Consider the following 24160-nt stretch of genomic DNA (forward strand, 5'->3'; position numbering starts at 1 on the left):
AGGCAAAGTGTTTGTGGGAAAGTCTTGGCATTCAGATAGCACCTCTTGGGCTTTTATTTTAACTAACATCACCGAGTTTTCATCTAAAATAATGCAGATTCAGTCACAACTGAAATTTTTATGGTCAAAACTTATACATATTATTTTAAAAGATGGAAAAATGTGAGAATTTTGGTGACTTTTCCCCATTAAAAGGTTTAAAAGTGGTTCTCTTTACAGGTTGCACTAATATTATTCACATTTTTGCCACACTGAGCTTGCGTTTGTGCAACAACACGATTTGCTGGATGCTTTCCAGTCCAGCTGTTACAAAGCAAACAATTTTTGGGAGAAGTGATGAAACATGTCAAACAGTCTCCATCTTTGTTATTAGGAAACTCTCCCATAGATTTCTGTTGTAATTCCTTTTAACCTCTTGTTTAGCTGATGATGTTCTGCTTTCACCAAGCAGCAAATACAGATGGTTAAAGGTGCAGGATTAGAAATATTTGGGAATTAACATTGTGAGGCAACTGCTGAGTGTCTTTTGTAATCTATGAATGAGTAAAGGAGGTGTGCGTCTGATTTTAATCTCGCTGTCGCTTTGAAGGATGAGCAGCTCCAGTGGGATGTTGACAGAAGCTTGAGGCAAAGTCTTTGTAGGCAAGTCTCAGAAATCCTCAACCATCTCTGTAATTCCCCCCGCCGACCTTTAGAACTGCAATTTAATTGTCCCTGTGAGATATAAACTACATATATAGAACTAACACTCAAATCTGATTTAAAAATGATTAAAAACTTTGGTCACTTTGCCCCAAAATATGGTTTAGAATGTGTTTTTGACTGAGACGTCTGCTGCTGATGTACAGGATCAGGTTTGTTTGAGTAATTAATGTTATTAGCCACATGTTAAGTGCCTTTTGTAATCTATGAATAAATAAAGGAGGTATGTATCGACTATGGAGCAATCTTTGTAATGCCTCGGGCAGTTATTTCAGGCAAGGAGAGACTCATCACTGCAGTTTTAATGGTTTCTGGGGCATAGAAGCCATATATAGGCTACCACTGAAATCTTATTAAAAAATCATTTAAAGGTTTGGCGACTTTGCACCAAAATAAGGTTTAAAATCAGTTTTTCTCCAGGTATACTTTGGCTATACATGCATACAGTGTCGCTACAACATGATTGGTTGGATATTTCCTGGTTTAACAACTATAAAGCAGTTGATTTGCAAAGGTTTAGGGCCTTTTTTTATTTTAATAATGGTTGTAATTGGAGGAAAAAAGTATGTGTTGACTCTTTAACCATCTTGGTAACACCACAGTCAGTTTTTTTTTGAGTGGATAAAGACTCAAAACTGCTATTTTAATGGTCAGCGGGACATAAAAGCTGTAGGTATTGAATCGCCACTCAAATCTGATTTTAAAAATGCTTAAAAAGGTTGGTGATTTTGCCCCAAAACATGGTTTAAAAAGTGTTTTTCTCAGGTTTTACTTTTGCTATGGATGCAGACAGTGTCACAACAGTGTGATTGACTGGATATTTCTTTATTTGACTACGATAAAGCAGTTGATTTAAACTGGTTATTATTGGGGAAAAAAGGATGTGTTGACTCTTTAGCCATCTTGGTAACGCCCCAGTCAGCATTTTTATGGTGGATAAAGACTCAAAACAGCACTTTTAATGGTCCTTGGGACATAAAAACTGCATATATTGAATCACCTCTGAAATCTGATTTTAAAAAATGCTTTAAAAGTTTGGTAACTTTGCTCCAAAATATGTTTTAAAATAAAGTTTTTATCTGGATATACTTTGGCTATACATGCACACGGTGTCCCAACAACAGGATTGCCTGGATTTTTCCTGGGTTGACTACTATAAAACAGTGGATTTTTCAGAGGTTGTGGGCCTTTTGTTCTCTAATAATGGTTATAATTGGTGGAAAAAAGGATGTGTTGACTCTTTACCCATCTTGGTAATGCCTCTGTCAGTCTTTTCTGGTGAGTAAAGACTCAAAACTGCAATTTTAATGGTCACTAGGACATAAAAACTGCATGTATTGAGTCGCCACTTAAATCTGAAAAAAATGCATGAAAAGTTTAATAACTTTGTCCCAAAATCTGGTGTTTAAAAATGTTTTTTTCTGCACAGGTTAGACTTTAATTGTGCACATACAGAGTGTCTGAACACTATGCTTGCTTCAGTGCTGTGATGTGATTGGTTGATGTTTGCTGGTTTGACTATTATAGAACATTTGAGTGGCTTTTTGGTTGTTTGGGTTAGGAAACTCTTCCTTAGATTAGTATTTAGGTTTCATTAAGTGGTTGTTGCTCATTTCACAAAGCTGGTAGGGCAGACAGTTCCAGGCTTGTTTAACCATGATGGGGAATTACTAAGAAGAGGGAATCTTTTGTAATCTATGAATAAGTAAAGGAGGTATGCGTCTGATTCTTATCGCCATGAATCTGGACTGCACAAAGCGACCACGGAGGGTTTTAGTTTGAAGAACGACTGAATTTTTAGTGTGATTATTTTCATCTGTTGATTTATGTCTTGGACACATGAAAGACCTGACAGTTGTTGTCTTGATTTTATTATATTTTGAGGCTATACTGTTATAATTGCAAGTGATTTCTTTTTAGAGTTTAAGGAAAAGTAAAGACAGATGAAGACTTGAAGAATCTGCCCCTCCAGTCCTTCCTCCCTCCATCACTGCTCTCTTCCTGAACTATCTCCCCCTTCCTCTCCTCTTCCTCCCACTCCCCCACATGGCCTCCAGACTTGGGTGTGATTCACAGATCAGAGTTGACCTCCTCGCCGAGATTCATCACTCAGGATCAAATTTCACAGCCCCGCCGCAATCACTTCCTGTTTCCTGCTGTTTCAATGACTCACTGACCAGATCAATGAGGCGTCCTGAGGTTTCACCCGCCGAGCACGTGGCCGAAGAGGGTTTGTAGAACGACGCATCGTAACAAAAGTGTTTGTGTCTCCGTCAGGTCGCCGCCACCCTCAACAACCTGGCCGTCCTGTACGGGAAGAGAGGGAAGTACAAGGAAGCCGAGCCGCTGTGCAAGAGAGCGCTGGAGATCAGAGAAAAGGTGGGTCAGAGATCAGCAAAAACATGAAGAACAGTTGGAGTTAAACTGGAGAGTGTAGAGGGGCAAAGGTGCACAGAAATCACAGTTTGGTGCAAAAGCACAAAAACAAGACGTTAAACTGCCTCTTTTCAGATTAGTAGACAATCATCAGAGGTTGATAGATGTGTTCTTTAATTATTTCCAGTTTTAATTAATCCATCCATTATTTTCTCGATTAGTCGCTTAGTTTTTTGCCATATAAAATGTCAAAAAAAAAGCTTGAAAAATGTGCTTCTGAAAGCCCGAGATCTTAAATGACTTGTTCTGTCAGTTTAACATCACAAAAGAGGAAATAAACCAGAAATATTTAAGAAACTGCAAAAATTTTTTAGACTACTTAAAAAAAAAAAAAAAAAAAACGATTAATTTAATCGGTGACAACTACTAGTTTAATCATTGCTGCTCTAGTTTTTTTTCATTATTAGTATTCGAGTAGATTAATAATTATTTATTTGCAACCGACACATATTTGATGCAGATAAGAAAAAAGAAACTAATGAAACCAGAGAATGTTTTTAAAAATACTTTATTTGACAAGTTTAAAAAATAACTTTTCAGCATTTATCCTTTAAGCTTCCTCTTTCTTCTTCTTCTTTCTTAAAATGAATCTTTATGAAGCTAAAAAAAACAGTGAGCAGACTGAAGGCTAACGTCTGTCAGTAATGCTGTAAAAAATAATTCAAAATAAATATTCTCTCAAGTGAATAATAAAATAAAAATCTGTTTAGGTGCAGCATTTGGAGAATTAACGGTACTTCACACTAGCAGCTTTCAGATTCACACTTGGACCGTGAAACACAAATATTCTCTCAATATTCTCTCAAATTAAAAATCTCAATATCTATTCATGTGCAGCATTTAGAAAATCAGCTACTTGAACTCAACCATGCTGAACTGAGAGGACCGCACTGAAAGTTTTAGTAGAAATGTTCCTCTTAAAGTATGAATTAGCAGCGCTTACAAGCTGTTTCTACTCTACAGATGTCTTTTTTTATTTCTCTTATCGGGCATAAAACTTTCAGTTTCAATCTAAAGTTTGTCCTCAGTCCAGTTCTGTGTCCTACTTACATAGAAGAACTCTGATTTCACTCAGAATGTTCTCATGAGTCACTAAAGGCAGAAGAACGAAGAGCAGAAGCAGAAAAATGAGTCAGATAAGGAGAAACATTCAGACACCAGAATGTATTTGACCATTTGCCCCCTCAGTTACCGTTAACTTTCCCATTACAGCACATTTTACTGAAATAACTGATTTAATCCTCAAAGTTCACAGTGAAGTTAAGAAAGTAAGATTCTCAGCTTTAGCCGGGCGTCATTTAGAGTTGATAGATGTGTTTTTTCCAGGGCTGCAGCCCTTTCAACGTAGAACAACATGTCCTTTATTTTCTGCATTAATCGATTAGGTGTTTGGTCCAGGAGATGGTGAAAGAGCCAAAAAAACAACAAAATGTGTTTACTGGCAGAGAGGAGAACAAGAGAACCACGAAACGACCACAAAGAGACACAAAAAGACACAAAACGGACAAAAACAACAACAAGACAAAAGCAGCATGGCTCAGAAACGGTGAACAGAGCAGCAAGTTGTTGGAGATACATTCAGCATAGAGAAACATGTTTCTACTGATGATGAGCAGAGACTTGTTGGCTAAAAATGGTCATTTTTTAACCAATTTTGATCAGTTTTAAGTAATTTTGGACCGTTTTAATGCCATTTAAGACATTTTTTGAGTCATTTTGAACAAGTTTTATGTTTCTTTGGACATGTGTCGAATTATTTTGTTCAATTTTAGATTGATAGGAGAATCAAAGCTACTGGATGAGTAAAATAAAGTCAGCACGGCTCAGAAACAGTGAACAGAGGAGAGAGTTGTTGGAGATACATTCAGCATGGAGAAACAGATGATGAACAGAGGAAACAAAAGCAGTTTGGCGAGGCAGTAAAGTGTAAAAACCTTCAGTATCTACAGTATGTAGAGCCTCAGTTTTTCTAGTGTTGGTAATGTTCACATTTATGAAGCTGGAATCAAAGAATTTAGACTTGAATTTAGACTCGTAATTAATTAGATAGCAAAAAGGTGATCAATTAGCTGTTGTTACTCTGGTTTTTCAGGGTTGATGTCAATTATTAGTAACCAAGCCATCAGAGCCAAAGCATTTTAAAATGATTTTATTTGATCAAACTGGTTAAAAACATTCTAATAATAATTATTAGAAGAATCGGTGAGCGATAATCTTTACAGTCACTGAGGTTTGTTAGCTTTAAGCGGCTAGTAAATGCTAATCCACAAACGATGTGGGTTGACACGCAGGACTTTTTACACTCTTATCTGCAGCTAATTGCATCCCCTGTGATTGCATCTTTCATTAAAGTATAAATACACTCATCTGAAGCCATTGTTTACCCTGGGGGGTAAGGGGTGGAGGTATTAGCATGTAATATTGAAATAAGCAACATTTTATACAGAAATCTATCTGCACTTTTTAAATTTGTGCGACTAAATGCATCAGAAAACATGATCACAGGGTTTCTTAACTCATATCCGTTGTTTTAATTCTTGCTTCACTTTCTGTGGTGGCCTTTCTGAGCTTCGTTTTTCACTCTCACCTCCTCATCTGATGCTTACAAAGGCGCCGTTCAGCAGTCCTGAAAGTGCAGGAGACGGTTTGGGTTGCAGCTCTCGCCTTTGAGCAAACCCTCCTTCTCCGTCCTCCGAGAGCGAGGGCGTCAGCCTCAGTTAAGCTGAGCGATTTCATTTCTTTATGCTGCTTAAACTGTGATGATAATGCTCTCGCTTAAGCTGCGAGACTCTACTCTCTGAGCTTTACTGAGCAGGCAGCGTGGCGTCATGTGGCTGCGGCAGAGCTGCTGAAGCAGAGGGACGTTTCCTTCGCGCAGTTCTGCCTTCTTTTTAAAAAATAGAAAGTCAGGAAAACTCTGCTGCTGACTGAGCTCGGTGGGTATCAGGGAAATCTGTAATCTGGTATCTAAGCTTTTAACAGCTCTTGGCCTTCGTCCGTCCGTCCGTCCATCCATCCGTCCATCCATCCATCCATCCATCCATCCATCCATCCATCCGTCCATCCGTGCTTCCGTGCGTCCGTCCGTCCGTCCGTCCGACATGAAGGGGACAGCTTTTCTCAGAAACTATTACAGCTAGGATTACGAAATTTAGTGTGTAGCTTCACACCATGGACACCTTGATCAAGTTCGAAAATGAGACCTGTGCGATAATATTTAACAGAGTTATGGCCCTTGATCACTATTTTGCATATAGACTCATAGACATCACATGTGGCAGGGGATATTGATGACCATGTCGTCTTGTTTGAAATTAAATTAAAACTATAAAATGAAACCGGCGTGTTTGTACATTTCTACTTGGAGAGTTCGTTTCTCTGATGCTGATTTAAGACGTTAACTCCAAGCGGTTTCTGTCGCATTTTTCCTCACTGTGGGTTCATTTCTCACTGATAATTACCGTGTTTATCCATATTCTAATGCATTATATTGATCTGTGCCGTGTAGTTAGAAACACATTATGGAGCCACACTCTTTTATTACCGTAAACACACACTGCAGTCGACTTTGACTCTGATTATCTGTAGCTGAAAGTTGTCAAACTACCAAACTGTAGAAAAGAACCAAAGTGAAGAGCTGTAGGAACGACTCTTCAAGGCTGCAAAACGTGGATTAAACTGAATCTTTTGATTGACAGAAGAAAATATGCAATAATGTCAGCCTCGTCCTTGTCAGATAAAGAGCGAAAAAGATAAGTGTTGAAGGTTTAAGGCAGACTTTAAAGCTGTTATCTGTCCTTCAAACTGTTTCCTTATAGCTCTGTTAAATCAGTAGGAGTAGATATACAGTATGTAACTGCAAATATTAGAGTTTTCCTTCAAATTTACAGCAATAAATCAGTGTAGGAGACAGATCTTTGCAGTGTGGGGCCATTTTGCTCTGTAGAAATGTGAAAACGGTTTAAAATTAGCATCCTGAATTGATCATTTTCTGTTAAAATGTTGGTAGAACCGTCACTTTTGCTTAATTTAGCATCAAGGTAGTTTTCCTGAAAGCTTCCCAGAAACCGCTGCAGAGGAGTCGATAAACGAGATGAGCTCCTGAGCGACCTGAACCTCGTGGCTTAGAGCAAATCCTTTCTGACCCTGCTAACGATGTTTACAGGGAGGCTGTCAGAGATCGGTGGGTAATGTAGGCAGCTCTGCACGGGGAGGCCGAAGTAACAAACGGCAAAAAAAAATAGACCAAAAAATCAGCAAACTGAACCTAAAAAGCCCCAAAAGGACAAAATATAAGCTAGCCAACCCCTTTGTCAGACTACACTAGCCACCTGGATTTAACGAAGCAAATTGGTAAGATCCTTCCATTGGATAATTACTGCAGTGATGAACACGTTTCAACTACAACAACTTATTTAACCCTAGCTGATGCAGTGAGGAGCTTCTCATTCATTAAACAATCACGTTGGAAGACGTATTTTGATTGTTTTTCATCATTTACACAAGTTTGACTCTACTTTAGTTCATTTATTGTCACTTTTGGACTATTGTGCTCATTTTTGTTGCCATTATACATCTTACTGTGGTCATTTTTCATCTCTAGATGTTTGTTTTATGCATTATTTTAGTCATTTTTTGTCCCTTTGGTATTGTTTTGCATCTCTTTTATGAATAACTCTTGCTCCATTTTGGTCATTTTCTGTCTTATTTTGATTGTTTCTCATCCTTTGTAGAAGTTTGACTCTACCTTAGTCCATTTATTGTGACTTGGATATTTTGTACGTCTTTACTGCCATTATAAAGCTCTTTGTGGTCATTTTGTATCTCTAGATGGTTGTTTTATGGCTTATTTTAGTGTATATTTCCTTTCTAATCTCCACCTACTCTTCTCGGTGTCGTCCTCTGACCTTTTTCCCTTTTATTCCACCCTGACTCATCCATCTCCCACTTTTTTCTGGTCAGTCAGACTCCGATGAAAACCCCCGTCTCTCATAATCCTGCTGCATCTTTCACACTTCCCACGCTCGCCTCTTAAGCCTCCTCAGGAGAAGCTTACCTTCAGCCTCGCCTCCACATTAATGCAAACACATTCACGTTTAGACATTCACCGTGTTTGTGCTCAGAGCGGCTCAGACGAGGACGCCGCTTCCTGTGATGAATGCTCTTTTCTCGCTTCGATAATGTTTGTTTACTTTCCGAGCAGGTCAGCGGTCCATCATTCTGGCGCTGAACCAGATCCTCAGGGAGATACCTGCTGGGTTTAGTTGGGAAAGCAGCACTTTTTTTACAGGTTTACTTCTCAATGTTGTGGCTCAAATTTATGAGTCTAGAGTGTTTTGTGTGCTTTGCTCTGGTGTGATGTTAGATCAGCAGAACAACAACACAACAAACAGACTGTAGTGAGTCAAACTAACCTGGAAAGGGATGAAACAAGCCTTGAAGAGACAGTTTTGGAGTTCATAAATTGAAATAAGTTCTTGTTAAAAGGTGCCAGAGTAGTTTCTTCTGTGGCGTCACTGCACAGAACGGTTTTTGGTTCCACTTAGCACCTTTTCTTCTCTAAAAATGGTGAAAATATGATAGTTTTCATAGCTTCTGGTTTAGATACATGACTTTACTTGAAAATCAGTGGATTTTGTGTTTTAATTAGTTAAACTGAGCCACTTATTTGAATTGAAAGTTTAATGGTTTGGAGTAGAAGAAATGCTGACTATTCTTTGGATTTTAGCTACCGGATCAGATCTACTATGGGAGGCTGGTGGTAGTTTGTCACCCTGCATCGACCAAATGGCTCATCCCAGACGGGCTGTTGGTGTAAAAATGCTGTTTTAACCTGTCGTCTCTCCGCCTTCTGTCCCAGGTGTTGGGTAAAGACCACCCGGATGTGGCCAAGCAGCTGAACAACCTGGCTCTGCTGTGCCAGAACCAGGGCAAGTACGAGGAGGTGGAGTACTACTACATGAGAGCGCTGGAGATCTACCAGACCAAACTGGGCCCCGACGACCCCAACGTGGCCAAGACCAAGAACAACCTGGTGAGAGGGGCTGCACCGAATGGAGTGCAAAAAATGTGGTGCATCTGCTCTGCGTCAGAAATGTCTTTATGTAGAGAAAAACACAAATTTATTTCACAAAGAGTTAAACTTACAGGATTGAGTCCTTTCTTGTTTTTATTTGAGGGCACAAGTGCAGTTGTTGTAAATATTTAGTCCCTCCTGGAATCTAGTGTGAGGCATACATGACGAATTCTTTTGCCAAATGATTAATAAACCTGTTGCTGCTATGGGAAAAATTAGACCCACATTTGGATGCATTCTGAATAATTTGACTTGGGGCTGCAAGATAAATTGAAAATTTGTCACAATTTTGGCTTCCCACAATTAGAAAAACATGAAAAAATGATAAGCTTACAGAAAACAGCTCATGTACATATAATCACTTGGCTTCAGCTTGATAAATCTGACATTAAAGCATCTTTTTACGTAATTTTTGATCTTGCAGATGCTTGAGTGGAGACTAGAAGCTTCTCTGTGCACAGCTAACTAGCTAGCATCTGCTGTAGCCTGCATATGAGGCATTTAGGGAACATTTAAATCGATATTATGTCCCTAAAAGCAGTAAATAATCGTGATCTCACTCTCATTTTAACTCCTTTACTTAAAAATATCTTAACTTCATTCAAAGAAAGCATAAAACCAGAACTGACTAAAACCTCGTTCATGTAAATTCCAAGTCCAGCGTCTGGCTCTGCTGGACCTTTATCTTTCCCAGTGTCGTGCTGATGCTCGTTGTTTGTGTTTCCAGGCGTCCTGTTACCTGAAGCAGGGAAAGTTCAAGCAGGCCGAGACTCTGTACAAAGAAATCCTCACCCGAGCTCACGAGAGGGAGTTCGGCTCCGTTGACGGTAAAACTCGACATCATATTTCAACATGTTGGACTTTGCTTTGCTTAAATAAAAGCACTCAGAGATACTCTGATGTAAAAAGGTTAACGTGTTCAGGCTGTAAACGGAAATAACCTTTCAGCTGAAAAGCAAAGACTCCTGCTGTTGGTCGGCATCGGCACAGATTAAGTCTGTTTTCTCTGCAGATGAGAACAAACCGATTTGGATGCACGCTGAGGAGAGAGAGGAACAAAGCAAGGTGAGGTTTACTCTCATTTTAAACTGGATTTTGATGATTTAGGTCAGGGGTGCCAAACTCATTTTAGTTCAAAGGGCCACATTCAGCCCAATTTGTTCTTAAGTGACCAGTAAAATCACAGCATAATGACCTATAAATAACCACAACTCCTAATTTTTCCTTTTTCACTTTTAAGGAATTATCTTTTTACAAAACATTATGAACAACCTGAAATTTCTTAAGAAACGCAAGTTCAGTTTCAACAATATGCCTCAGTTTATCATTTACACATTACAACAAAAGTCAGACAATGTTACAAAAATGAAACAAATGATGAGACAAAAAGTTACAAAATGACAAAACAATGGACAAACAAGACAAAAATTTACATAGAGGACACAAGCGAGACAAAAAATGACAAACATGAGAGACAAAATGACAAAAACAAGAGAAATTACAAAAGTCGGACAAAAATGAGACACAAAATGGCAACAATGACACAAACAATATGAAACAAAAACAGAGACAAAAAATTAATCCATGAAGTTACAAAGTGACAAAACAATGGACAAACGACAAAAACGAGACAAGATATTGCACAAATGAGACAAAAAATGACCAAAGCGAGAAACCAAATGACAAAAACATGAGACAAATGACAAAATTCAGACAAAAAAAACCCAACAAAAATAAGACAAAAAATATTACAAAAATGAGACACAAAATGACAAAAATGAGACAAACAAGATAAAACAAAACAAAAAGGCAAAAAATTTGACAAAAAAAGTTACATAGTGACAGAACATTTGACAAACGAAACAAAAAAATTGCACAAATGACACAAAAAATGACAAAAGCGAGAAACAAAAGAACAAAATATTACCAAAATGAGACACAAAATGACAAAAGAAAAAAGATCAAGGTCTACAAATTATTTTAAATTCATAGTTTTACAAATTCGCAACGTGCAGTTAATGTCTGCTCTGTAGTTTTTGCACTTTACAAAGTGGTCCTGTGGGCTGCAAGGTGGGCCGGTTTTAGACTGCGGGCCACATGTTTGACACCCCTGATTTAAGGCTTTAATGTCGTCCTCAGAACTCTACATCTGGACTAATATTCAGGACTTCCACTACTCTGACAGCTTCATTATCTAATTTAACACGGAATAGGAAGGATCGACTTCACAAAGAGCTGCACTAAGCCTCAGTAATAACCGTCCTCTGCTGATGATGGTGTGAGGAAGAACTCAACTTTCCCAACTTGGACTTCACTTTGTCATGGTTTAATAGGTTTAGTTGTTCAAGGGAAGAAATCCTGACCCAAGCATAATCCTACCACTAAATACCCCCTCATGTCCTCTTTGATGGTGTTAAAACGGCTTCCAGCTCAGAAAAGGGTTAATTTAGGTCTCTAAACATTGACTGATTAGTTTCATACGAGTGAATGCGGGTGTTTAAAGATGTTTTTGTCTCGCAGGGGAAGCAGAAGGACGGCTCACCCTTTGGAGAGTATGGAGGCTGGTACAAAGCCTGCAAAGTCGACAGGTCAGTTGGTTTGTATTCACGTTTCCTCTTGATAAGATTCAAGCCACAAGTGACAGTAAATCTGACATCTGAACGTCTTTTTCTGAAGCCATTTTTGGTCTGAGTGGAGACTAGAAGCTTCTCTGTGCACGGCTAACGAGCTAGCATCTACTGTAGCCTCTTTATGAGGCATTTAGGGAAAATTTAAAGGGAATTGTTTTAAATGTGGAAGTGCAAATTATAGCATTCCATCTCAAAACATCAGATTTTTAAAACGATTTCTGCTCAAACATCTATCGTTAGCTTAAATTAGCACAAGATATGGCGGCCATTCCAGATTTGGAGGACATTTGGGTCTCAGGACAAGTAAATTTACACAACAACTGCATGTTTCAGTGTTTTGTACATGAAATGAGCCGTGGATATTTATGAAATACTTGTCTTCACTTCCAGGACGAGTTTATGTATTTATGTTTTGATATGCTCACTGCTCATACAGGTGTTTACGTGTCTGTATTCATTCACATGCCGACACATAAACATATGTGTGTCATTTACCTGTTTAACCTTCTTACATGTGCTCATCTCACATTCCAGTAAAAATATATGTTGAATCATATAAAGTCTGCTCACACTGTGGTTGTAAATTTGCTCTGAATTTGTCAGAATTTGCTCGTTTTCAGTCTTCATAGAGAAGGTCAGCTCTTCCATTCTGAGTGTGGGTGGACCGGACAGCCAATTTCTAGTGATTGATCTTTTTTTTCTTCTAAAAAGGCCCTGCAGCACCTTTAGATCCCTCCTCTGTTTCCAAACACCAGGATGCGACCCAGATAAACGCCCTCAGAGTTGTGAATGTGTATTTATTCGTGGCTGCCATGTAAATATGAGAATATATATGTAGCATTGTACCCACCTTTGTCCTGCTGGTTGGAGATTAAACCCTAACGGAAGCTTAACTCGTGTGAATTATCAGATTAATCTCTTTGCTGGAGACGGAACAAGACCCAGAGTTCACTGAGACGCTTCTGTGTTATTATTCCACCTCAAAAAGAATCATTTTAAATAAACATGCTTCAGTTTTGTATTTAGAATGTGCGTGTGTTTTGATTCTGTTCTGCTTCTTGTGTTTGCAGCCCCACGGTCACCACCACCCTGAAGAACCTGGGCGCCCTCTACAGGCGGCAGGGCAAGTTCGAGGCGGCTGAGACCCTGGAGGAAGCTGCGATGCGATCCAGAAAGCAGGTGTGGTCGCCGGGCCATGTGGCTAATAAGTTCTGCCCGGAGCCGAGACCTCGCCGTTGATTACAAGTTTACCGAGAGCGGGAGGGAACGGTTCGGCCTCGACGTTTACGGCAGATTAAAAGGGAGAAAATGTGGCGTAGAACTGGAGGAGAGATGATGCTGCAGAGTTTGGAGAGCTGCCTCTGATGGTGTGTTACTTATGAGACTTAATTTGGCCTCCTGTGGTGATGAGGAGTGGGAGGCGGCGGTGAAGCCCTGCAGCTTTTTATCCTGAATTAGGATTTCCTTCTCGGATTTAACTATCTCAGTGGCACACACAGGAGGCTGCGCTAAGAATTTAAAATGGATTCCTGCAGTATCATTGCAGCTCTAGAGAGTAAAATAACAATAACAGAGCTTGTTTTAGCTCCACCAGTTTTGCTTTCTGCTGTCCTTGTGATGTTAGTTTGACCTTTAAAAGATGTAAATAAATGTTTGGCATCCAGACTCTGACAACATAACTCCAGTTCTCCAGTCTGATGTCCTGCTGCTCTTTGTTTTTCCCCTTCTTGAATAATTTATAGCTCAGGCAGGTCCATAGGGAACAGTGTGGTGTAACCGTATCATCTCTAAATACGTCTGAGGGTGCTTGACGACGGCGGCTTGTTCCAGAATTTTAAAAAAACGTCTTCAGTCATGTCTTGACCGCATTTGGGGAGCAGGTTTTTTTTCCTCAATCCAATATGAGGCCTTTAATATTTTATTTTTAAACGGGACATGAAAGTTGGGTCTTTTTTGGCAAGTGACGTGTTTTTAATGCTTTAGCTGCACCCATAATTGTAAGCTAACTTTGTCAGAAACTGTTCTAGCTGCTGTCGGACACATTTTGGGAATCATTCTTGCTGAGAGTCATTGCATCGAACTGGGCAATTTGCCTTGATTGGTTCTGATGTTAGGATAGTTGACGTGTTTTTAAAGCTTTAGCTACATACAGAAATCTGAGCTAACTTTGTCCGAAACTGTTCTAGCTGCTATGGGAGACATTTTGGGGAATCGTTCTTGCTGAGAGTTAGATGAGAAGATTAATGCTAGGATATTTTCCAAGATATTGGACAATTCCTTTAAGCGTTCTCTATGGAACCTGGACCTTTTTTGGCCAGTAAGGTGGTGACTGGTGGTGTCTAACATGACGCCTGAGAGTCTGCCAGCGTTTGTGAAGATAGGAATTAAATAATTATTATAAATTGCTCGACATTTTGGGAATCGTTCTTGCTGAGAGTTAGATGAGAAGATTAATGCTAGGATATTTTCCTAGATATTGAACTTTTATTTTAAGAGTTCTTAATGAAAAATGGCTCTTTTTTTTTTTTTTTTTACAGTTATTGGCTTTAACATCACTGATTTGCATCCAGTTGGGGAATCTGTTGTGTGTTCGTCTCTGCATAGACTTTTCCTCTGTTTGAATCTGACCCCTGGTGTCTAACGCGAAGCCCGGGAGTCTGCCAGGGTTTGTGTTGTGAGCAGCAGGTGGTATCTGTAGCTTTGATATTAATTGGATTGGATGAATCGGTGCTGCTGGCTGTCACCTGTACAGCGTCAGCGAGCGCTCAAGCCACAGGTGGCACCGCCGCTTTAATTGGATCAGCCGAACCGGCGTTCATTGTTTCCCCCCGTGTGCGTCTGTCTGTCCGTCAGGGTCTGGACACGGTGCACAAGCAGCGCGTGGCGGAGGTCCTGAGCGAACCGGAGGCCCGCGAGAAGCAGCGAAGCCGCGAGAGCTTGACCTCCGACACGGTGAAGTACGAGAGCGGGCCGGACGGTGGCGAGGAAGTGAGTATGAGCGTGGAGTGGAACGGGGTAAGTACAGTACACAGCCCTCCACACGCCACCGAGTCTGTAAAGAACATACAGGTTTACATGATGCACAGCGCCTGGATCTGTCTGGACTGAAGCCACGAGAGAATGGCACAACAAGGACGTACAATAAGTCTAAAAATAAAGATAGAATCACGACAGAAATCATTATAAGGTTTGGTCCTTTAACCCTCCTGTTGTCTTCATTTACAGGCACCACAAAATATTGTTTCCTTGTCTGAAAAAAATACAAAAATGCAAGAAAAAAAATCTACAAATTTCTGAGAATTTGCAAAACCTTCAGAAAATTCCAGTAATTCTTTAAAAAAATCCCTAAAAAGTTTAAATTTGGCAAAAAAAATTTCTTGTAAATACTTTCAAAAAATGAGAAAAGTCCTCAAAAACATCCTAAAAATATCTAAAGTGATTACATTAATATCAGTAAAACGTCTAATATTTTCTTTTAGAACGTTCACATAAAAATCAACCAAAATCCAGTGAAATTCGCTGGATGTGCTTCTGGTAAATGGGGTCATTTTGGCGCTAACATGCCTGGCGGGTTTTGGAGTTCAGAGGGATTGAAGTAGAATCCTTGAACATGAAATCTTTTTGTCTATATAACGTTTATCAGGCCTCATCGGTGGCTTCAGTCCAGAAAGATGCGGTAAAGCTGTGCCTTCATCTGTGGCTAAATTAAATCTTCTGATCAGGAGCGTAAATAAAATGATTGCTGCTGGATCATTTTGTTCTGTCTGCTCCATGATGCTGATCGACTGTCACATTATTCCACTCTGCTGCGGTAGTCGTCGCTTTTAGACTCACTCTGAGGATTGAAATCTAGTGAAAAGATGCTCTGCTGCAGCTTCAGTCTGTAGTTTTACGTTCATACAGTGCTGTTTTCCATTAAACTCTGTTTCTCTAGAGCTTTTCCTGACTGACTCTTTAAAAAACAGCCCTCTGGTTCCACCCACTAACCCCCTCATGCTGCAGAGCCACATTCCTAACCGAGCGTCTGCAGTATTCTCTTCCTCCAGCGACTGCAGTGGCGTAGACTTAGGGTCTCCTCACATAGCAACAGTAGCCATAGCGCCCCGATCGACCAATCAGCATCTCCTCCTGCACCTCTGGATGCGGCTGTGGGAGGTTTTGATGTATTGGTGTCGATGCGTGCAGCCAGTTATGAGCGTGCAGCCTCCTGCAGACCAACGCCAGCCTGAAAATCAATCAGGAATAAAGTCTGTCTGGTCTGGAAAGAGCTGAAGCTGGAAGTAAATCCTAAATAAACGGAACAGGAAAAAGACATGTAGCACAAAGTCAGCATGGATACAGGACAGAAGAAGTTAATTAACGTCACTGATCCCAGAAGAAAGGTGAACAGAAGGTTAGAACGCTATAAACAGTATAATTGGGGTTTATATTTATTCATATTTTACATTTTTAATTCAATAATAAAACTCAATAATGCATGAAAACTATGTTGGAACACTGTTTTTGCTGCTTCAGCCATTTGAATTTGAGACCAAAACTGTGACATTTCGATCGACTGTTGAGAAACTTTTGAAGACTTTAACCCTCGTGTCGTCCTGCAGATCAAAACTGACCCGGTTTAAAGTTTGAAAATGTGGAAAAAAATATATATTTTCACAGTGAAACTTCTGATGTCCACATTTTCAACATTTTTGAATTTTTTTTGGTGGAAAAAAAAATGTTTGTTAAGGACATTCACATAAAAAAATTTTCTTTATCTCAGCGTTGCTCACAGCTGAGTCACAGAGGGATTTTTAGTCGTGCAGAGGAACATAGAATTTTTTGTTATTAAAGGATTTGGCGCAAACTGTTTATTTTCTGTGACTTTTTTTAAATTAAACTCGACGATTTGTATGAAATGTCGCTATTTTAAGCTTTTCCATTTGGTTATTTTTCCTGAGGGAACTCTTATGATCCTTTCAAATGCAGTTTTTACAGTTTTTAGCTGTGGTAAATGCTGCATTTATTAGGGCTGGACCCGAATATCCCGAATATTCGTTCGCTACGGCGGTATCCAGATATTAATTTTGGTATCCGAATATTCGCAGAGTAAAAAACTCAACGCAGCAAAAACAGTAAATTCCTTCTCCTACTAACATACTTTTAGAAGCACCGTTTACTATAAAGAACATATTACAGTCAGTGCATATTTTAGCTGTTTAACATCACATGTTGCACATATTTCTAATAGATAGATAAGAGATGCTTCTAGCTGCTTCTCTGCAGGTGTCCAAATCCATTTTGCCTCTCATCCCGTCAAACAAATCATCCCTTCCTCTTCAGCTCCGTCCTCTGGCAGCTGCCGAACTGTTTCCTTCTCACTTTTTATTCCAAACAAGTCGTGACTCATCAGTGTGTTCATCGACTCCACATGGGCTCTGTACTGTACTCCTTCTGTTTGTGGTCCTCTGCTCTGCATGTACGTATTTATCTGTGTAAAATGTCCGTTAAAGTGTCTGTTCTCTGCATTTGTGTGACGAGCTGCTGCCTGGGTATGTTAAAAACATGACACTTCTGCTGTTTGTTCCTTTTCTTGTGCCTGCTTTGTTGACGTGTTAGCAGCCAGAGAGGAAGGAGATTCTGTTTGATTTGTGTTTCTGAGCTAAAAGTGAAGCAAAAACTAACGCATGATGCTGAGAAATCGCTTAAAACGCAACAATCAAGCAGCTGCTTTGTGTTTAATGTCGTTAAATCAGGCTCTCAGATGCTTGAAATAGTGATTTTTATTGGAAAGAAGCAGCTGTTAAATAGCCAGAAACAGGAATTCAGCTGATTATTTGCAGATAAATGCAGGAACAGAATGAACTTTAGCAAAAGATAAATGTTATTGCCCTCATGCAATCTGTTTTTCTTCAGTTTTTTTTGTCACAGTAAACATTTTTGTGCTTTGTTCAGGCAAAAAAAACCCGTTTTAATGACTGACTTTCAACATTTTTTGATCTGACCAAACAGTTAATCAAGAAAATGGTTCATTTATATTGATAAATACTGTTTAATGGATGGTTCTGTGCAAAAATTGAACCAAAAATAACACATGATGCTGAGAAATCTCTTAAAACACAACAATCAAGCAGCTGCTTTGTGTTTAATGTCGTTTAATCAAGCTCCAAAATGCTTGAAATAGTGACTTAATTAGAAAGAAGCAACTGTTAAATAGCCATAAATAGGAATTCAGCTGATTATTTGTAGATAAATGCGGTAACAGAATGAACTGCAGCTGAAACAGTCAGGAAATCTATTTTACTGCTGTCATCTCATCTGATTTTCTTCATTTTCTGGCAACACAATCAGTTTCAATGAGTGTTTTTCACGTTTTTTTTTTTATTACAGTTAATTAAGAAAATAATCCATTAATATTGCTTTCATTCCTTCTGCTTTAGCCAGAAGGTAAATAGGTGTTTAGTTTGTCCATCTGGCTGCTGTCACGTCTCTGCTCCTCTCCTTGTTTCTCCTTGTTTCCTGTTGATCTTCTAACTAACTGGTTGTAAATTAATGAACTACAGTTTGTTTCAGACTCAGTTTCTCTGCATCACTGTACGCTGAGCAAAAGCACCTCCTAGTGGTGAAAACTGTGAATTACATCCACTTTAATCGGGCAGAATGAACGCTTTCTGGTTCTGGTCTCCTTCCTAACGTCTCTCTAACAGATTAAATAGTTGTTTTTTTTAATTTCTCTGATTGTATTAAAAACAACACAGTGACTGAGACGACTTAAATGACCTCATAAAAGACGCAGTGAGCTTGGGAAATGTTGAGTTTCAGGAAGTCTTTCTTTATCTTCTCCTCCTCCCTCTTCTTTTTCTTCTTCTCCTCATCCTCTTCCTGCTTCTTCTTCTTATCCTTCTTCTTGTTATCCTTTTTCTTCTTCTCCTTGCCTTTCTCCGTGTTGTTCTTGTCCTCCCTCGTCTTGTCCTCCTCCTTTTTCTTCTTCACCTCCTTCTTCCTCCTTGTTCTTCTCCTCCTCCTCATTTTTCTTCTCTACCTCCTCCTCCTTCCTCTTCTTTTTCTTATTCTCCTCATCCTCTTCCTGCTTCTTCTTCTTATCCTTTTTCTTCTTCTCCTTGCCTTTCTCCGTATTCTTCCTGTCCTCCTTCGTCTTGTCCTCCTCCTTCTCCTTCTTCTTCTTTACCTCCTTTTTCCTCTCCTCCCCTTCTTGTCCTTCTTTTTCTTTTCATTCTCCTTCTCCTTTTTCTTCTTTTCTTCCTCCTTCTTCTTCGTCTCCTCCTCCTCCTCCTCCTCCTGCTGCTTCTTCTTCTCCTTGTCTCCTTTGTTGTTCTTCTTTTCCTCCCTCTTCTTGTCCTTCTTCTTTTTTCCTCCAACTCCATGTCCTCCTTGTTCTTGTTCCTCTCCTTCTGCTTCTCCTCCTCCTTCTTGATTTGATCGTATTCCTCTTCTTTTTCTGTTCCTCCTCTTCCTTCTTTATCTTCTTTTTTGCCTCTTTCTTCCTCTCCTCCCCTTCTTGTCCTCCTTCTTCTTCTTCTTCCATTAAATATGAACTGCGACTTCATTTGTCCATAACTTTTGAACAACATAAGGAACGTTAGCAGAAGTAAAATAACTCCCCTCTGATCATTATTTAGCTGCTGAAACGTAATTAAAGGTGACTCTAGGATGAAAACTCCCATCATAGTCCTCATAACATCATGACTGTGACATCTTCTGGAGCACATAAAGTATGAAAGCCTCCAGGTGATTTATAAACCAGCCTAACAACCAAACAGAATACTCCAGCTGTTCCTACGTTGGCTTTAGTCGTTCGGACGGAATCCGTCCTCGTCGTCTCCTGAGAGCCACTCGGTTCCTCTTGGGTTTTTTTTTTTTGGCTTTCTGGGTTTTAGAGGTCTAGACGAGGCAGCAGGCGACACTCGGGTCCATCTGGACCGAGCTGTGGAAGATCTCTGAGAAGGAAAACATCAGCGTCTGAGCATGCTTATCGAGCCAGAAAGCAAAAAACAAAAAAGGGCTGGAAAAGAAATATTACTGCAGTTTATTCCCCAATTTTAGATTCTCAGTTTAGATCCTGTCTTCCTAAATGATCTCTGTAGGGGAATTTACTGCTGCAGGTTTAGATAGATGTGACTTTTATTCATGGATTTTCTCCCTGATGGGTTTGTTTTCAAACACATAATTGCAGATAATTAATTCTAAACGTACACTGATTTAAAGTTAATATTATTATGTGTTCGCCCTGAGGTTATTACTGCCAGCAGTAGCTCCACATCATTTTAGTGTTTGAGAAAGTGTTCTTGGAAATAAGTCGCTGCACTGATTGAATCCTGCTCTGCAAAACAGCTGCAAGTTGAGAGGCTTTGTCAGCACTTATTTCTCTATTCACTTAGTTTTGCTTTCTTTTAAAATAAAAAAATGTTGTGCCACATTGCTTTTGCAGTGTTAAAAAAACTGTTTATCATAAAAATGACCACAAATAGACTCAAAGCAACAACAAAGAGACGCAAAAGAGACACAAAAGAAGTAGCATTCCCACAAAGGGATGCAAAGTAACCACAGAGACAAAAAGTGGCCATAAAGAGACAGAAAACGGCCACAAAGAGACAAATAATGACTGCTAAAGGACATAAAATGACTACAAAGCGATCAAAAGTCACCACCAAGAGACTCAAAGAGATGACAAATGATTGCAAAGAGACATAAAATGACTACAAAGTGATGCAACAAGACAGCCGCAAAGAGATGAAATGCGACCAGCAGGACACTCAAAGGAAAGAGACAGAAAATGACAACAAGACGACGCACAATCACCACAACGACAAAGAAAATGAGCACGGAGAGACGTAAAACTACGAATAGATACCCAGAATAACCACTAAAGGATGCAAAATGACATAAAGACACGTGAAATGACCACAAAAAGACGTAAAGAGACCACGAATATTCTGCCATCACTTGTTGATCTGGTTGTAAAGACACATTTACCCAAAGATAGTTGTATAGAACTGTTTCTCTGCCTGTTTTGGACACATTTTTTCATCAAAACGAACTAAACTTTCTGATGATCCGTGTGTATTTCAGTCACCTCCTGGCAGAGAAGCTGTGTCTGATCTGCTGATAACCTCTCACAGTCTTTGTCATGTGTTCTCACCTTCTCTCTCTCTTTCTATGCTGTTCTTTTTTTTACATCTCCTTCCTCCTGTCTTTCCTCATCTCTTTCTCTCTTTTCTGTCTGTTTTTCTTCCTCCTTTTCTCTCCACTTCCTGCTCCGTCTGACCGGCAGGCATAACTCCAGATGCCTTGTTCTAAAACAAACTTGTCTGCTGCATGACGGATGCCTCGCCTCGCCTCGCCTCAGCCCCCCTTCAGCTTTGCGGTTTTCTTCAGCTCTGACTCCCCTCCTGTCTTTTCCGTGGCGGGAAAGCCTCCACGCCGGGTCGAAACCGGAGCGATAACGTTGCTTTTGCTGCCCCCTTTCTGGGAACAGATAGAGGATAAACGTGGAAAGCGGGCCGACGTTTCTTCACGGCGACATGGAAACCTGTTCTTTCTCGCTGTCCTTTAACTCTTTAGCCTCTTGCTTCTCTACTTCCCCTCTTTCTGTCACCCTCCAGTGTCTTTAAACTGTGCTTTCATTTTGCCTGTAGACTCTTTTAATAGGATGTCGGGGGGGGGGATTGTGTTGGGAGATTGACATTAAATCTCTACTTCCTTTGTTCTCCTTTAACTCTCTACATTTTAAACTTGGACTCTCAAATTTGACCTTTTCAAATCAGTCAGTTGAAGTCTTTTCCTTCGTCATGTCGCTAAAGTAACAAAAAATAAGTTCCAAAAGTCACAAAATCTTTCCTAGTAAGGTAGAAAATTAGTTTAGGGTCGTCCTTAAAGCATTGTGCACAAAGAGACACAAAAGAAACAACAAAAAGACGCAAAGTGACCACAAAGACACACAAAATGCAGAACAAAAGATGCAGCATTACCACAAAGCCATGCAAAATTATCACAAAACGATGCAAAGCAACCAAAAAGACAAAAAGTGACGAACAAGAGACACAAAGCGACCAAAAAGAAATGGATAATGACCACAGAACAATGCAAAATGACCACAAAGGGGCAGAAAATGACCACAATGACACCGGAAAGGAACACGGAGAGACAGAAAACTACTAAAAGAGACACAGAATGACCACTTATGAATGTAAAATTACTACTAAGGTACATAAAAAGGACTACAAAACAATGCAAAATGCAACAAAAGAAATACAAAGTTACCACAATGAGACACGCACTGCTTGAAAAAGCATAACATGACCACAAAGAGACCCACAATTACACACAAAAGGACCAGAAAATGATACAAACTGCAACAGAAAGACAAGATTACCACAAAGGGACACAAACTTCAACAACAAAAAAAAACACACAGAATTACCACAAACAGATACAAAAACACACAAATTTACCACAAAATGACTACAAAGAGACAAAAACAAAAAAAGTTACCAGGAAAAGTCACAAAAGGACCACAACAAGATTCAAACTGCAACAAAAACACAAGAAACGACCACAAAAACACAAAAGACGATCACAAAAACACAAAATTACCACAAAAGGACTCAAACTGCAACAGAAACGATCACAAAAACCACCACAAAAAGATACAAATGCAACTTAAACACAAAAAAACCTACAAAAAGACCATAAAAAGACAGAAAAGGACCATAAAAAGATTCAAACTGCAACAAAAACACAAGAAACGACCACAAAAACACAAGACGATCACAAAAACACAAAATTACCACAAAAGGACTCAAACTGCAACAAAAACGATCACAAAAACCACCACAAAAGATACAAATGCAACTTAAACACAAAAAAAACCTACAAAAGGACCATAAAAAGATTCAAACTGCAACAAAAACACAAGAAACGACCACAAAAAGATACAAATGCAACTAAAACACAAAAAAACTACAAAACAACACAAAAGGGCCAGAAAAAGACACAAACTGCAACAAAAACACAAGAAAAGACCACAAAAACACCAAACTACCAGAAAAAGACGCAAAAGGACCAGAAAAAGATGCATACTGCAACAAAAACACAAACAACCACAAAAACATGTTGTATCCAGACTCTACATTTAGCTTCTTTGGACTTAATATAAAATCATGATTTGAACCGAACCAGAACATGACGGAGGAGAAGAAAGTCCCTCCAGAGTCCAGGTCTGAGGTGTTCAGAGTTGGTCCTGGTTGCTGGTGGAGGTTCAGAGCTTCCATCTCTGGTCCATTTAACTGAACATCTGTAGCGGTGACTCCAACATCTGGTCAGTAGTGACGCTGTAAATACCATGAAGCACCTCGTCAGCATGATCGAGAGTCTGACTGTGGCTCGGTAGTCGTTAGTGTCGCTCATGTGTTCGCATCGATGTCAGACTGAAGCGTGTTGAGACGTTGACGACACGCCAAAGGTCACGGAGGTCGTTGTAAATCTGTACATAGATGTGAGTTGTTGTTGTTGTTGGGGTTTAAACTTTGCTCCTCGTCTGTCTGTTTCCTGCTACTAACCTCCTCCTGTCCTGTTTGTGCATCTTCCACTCTGTCTTTCTTAACTTCTAATAAAACCTAAACTCTTTGCTCACCTGAACTCGTGCCTCTTCGTGTGTTTTCCTTCTTTTCTTCTGTCGCCTTCATAACTGACTGAGCTCTAAACCTTTAATATCTCAGCAGCAGCAGCAGCAGCAGCAGCACTTCACACATCAATCACTCTGATCAGAGGATAGAAACAGGTTTTTAGTAAACTCCAGTGATAAATCTTGAAGTGCTTCATTATATTCATTAATTTCTGATTCTGGTTCAATAAAACTGCACAAGTTAGGAATTGTATGCATCGATAGAGACAAAGTTAATCATTAAGTTCATAAAAATATCCTGTAAGAATTAAATTTTAATATATGCGTTAAATATTAAATTTAAAGTAAAGGGAATATCAATATTTATTAGAGCAGAACCAAAACAACCCTTTAATTATCATTTTAAACAAGTTTTTGGTTGTTCTGACCAAATTTCTGGTTGTTTTGAACAAGTTTTTGGTCATATTCCACAAGTGTTTTTTTTTTTAAATTTTAACAAGTTTTTGGTCATTTTGAACAAGTCTTTCACATTCTTGGACAATTTCTTGGCCCTTTTTAACTGTTTTTTTTTGTCATTTTAGACAGGTTTTTGTCATTTTAACAAGTTTTTGGTCATTTTTAGCTAATTTTTGGTCATTTTAGACAGGTTTTTGGCATTTCGAACACATTATCGGTTCTTTTGAACAAGTTTTT

At 39.3% G+C, this 24160-nt stretch overlaps 1 protein-coding gene across 4 annotated transcripts in view; it reads left to right on the plus strand.

Annotated features, from left to right (window-relative positions):
* klc1a (kinesin light chain 1a) overlaps positions 1-24160 on the plus strand; it is a 71942-nt gene that overhangs the window by 32063 nt on the left and 15719 nt on the right. For 2 of the 4 annotated variants that reach the window (XM_022201039.2, XM_022201041.2), the window contains exons 7-13: positions 2980-3081; positions 8999-9172; positions 9942-10041; positions 10227-10279; positions 11735-11802; positions 12915-13023; positions 14698-14859. In XM_022201039.2, coding sequence (XP_022056731.1) covers positions 2980-3081; positions 8999-9172; positions 9942-10041; positions 10227-10279; positions 11735-11802; positions 12915-13023; positions 14698-14859 — 768 coding nt within the window. Of the gene's footprint in view, positions 1-2979; positions 3082-8998; positions 9173-9941; positions 10042-10226; positions 10280-11734; positions 11803-12914; positions 13024-14697; positions 14860-21115; positions 23482-24160 lie in introns of those variants that run through there. The other 2 variants (XM_022201042.2, XM_022201043.2) reach the window with 2 other exon arrangements.

This window comes from Acanthochromis polyacanthus, chromosome 1, assembly GCF_021347895.1.
Source record: "Acanthochromis polyacanthus isolate Apoly-LR-REF ecotype Palm Island chromosome 1, KAUST_Apoly_ChrSc, whole genome shotgun sequence".
Lineage (NCBI taxonomy): Eukaryota > Metazoa > Chordata > Actinopteri > Pomacentridae > Acanthochromis > Acanthochromis polyacanthus.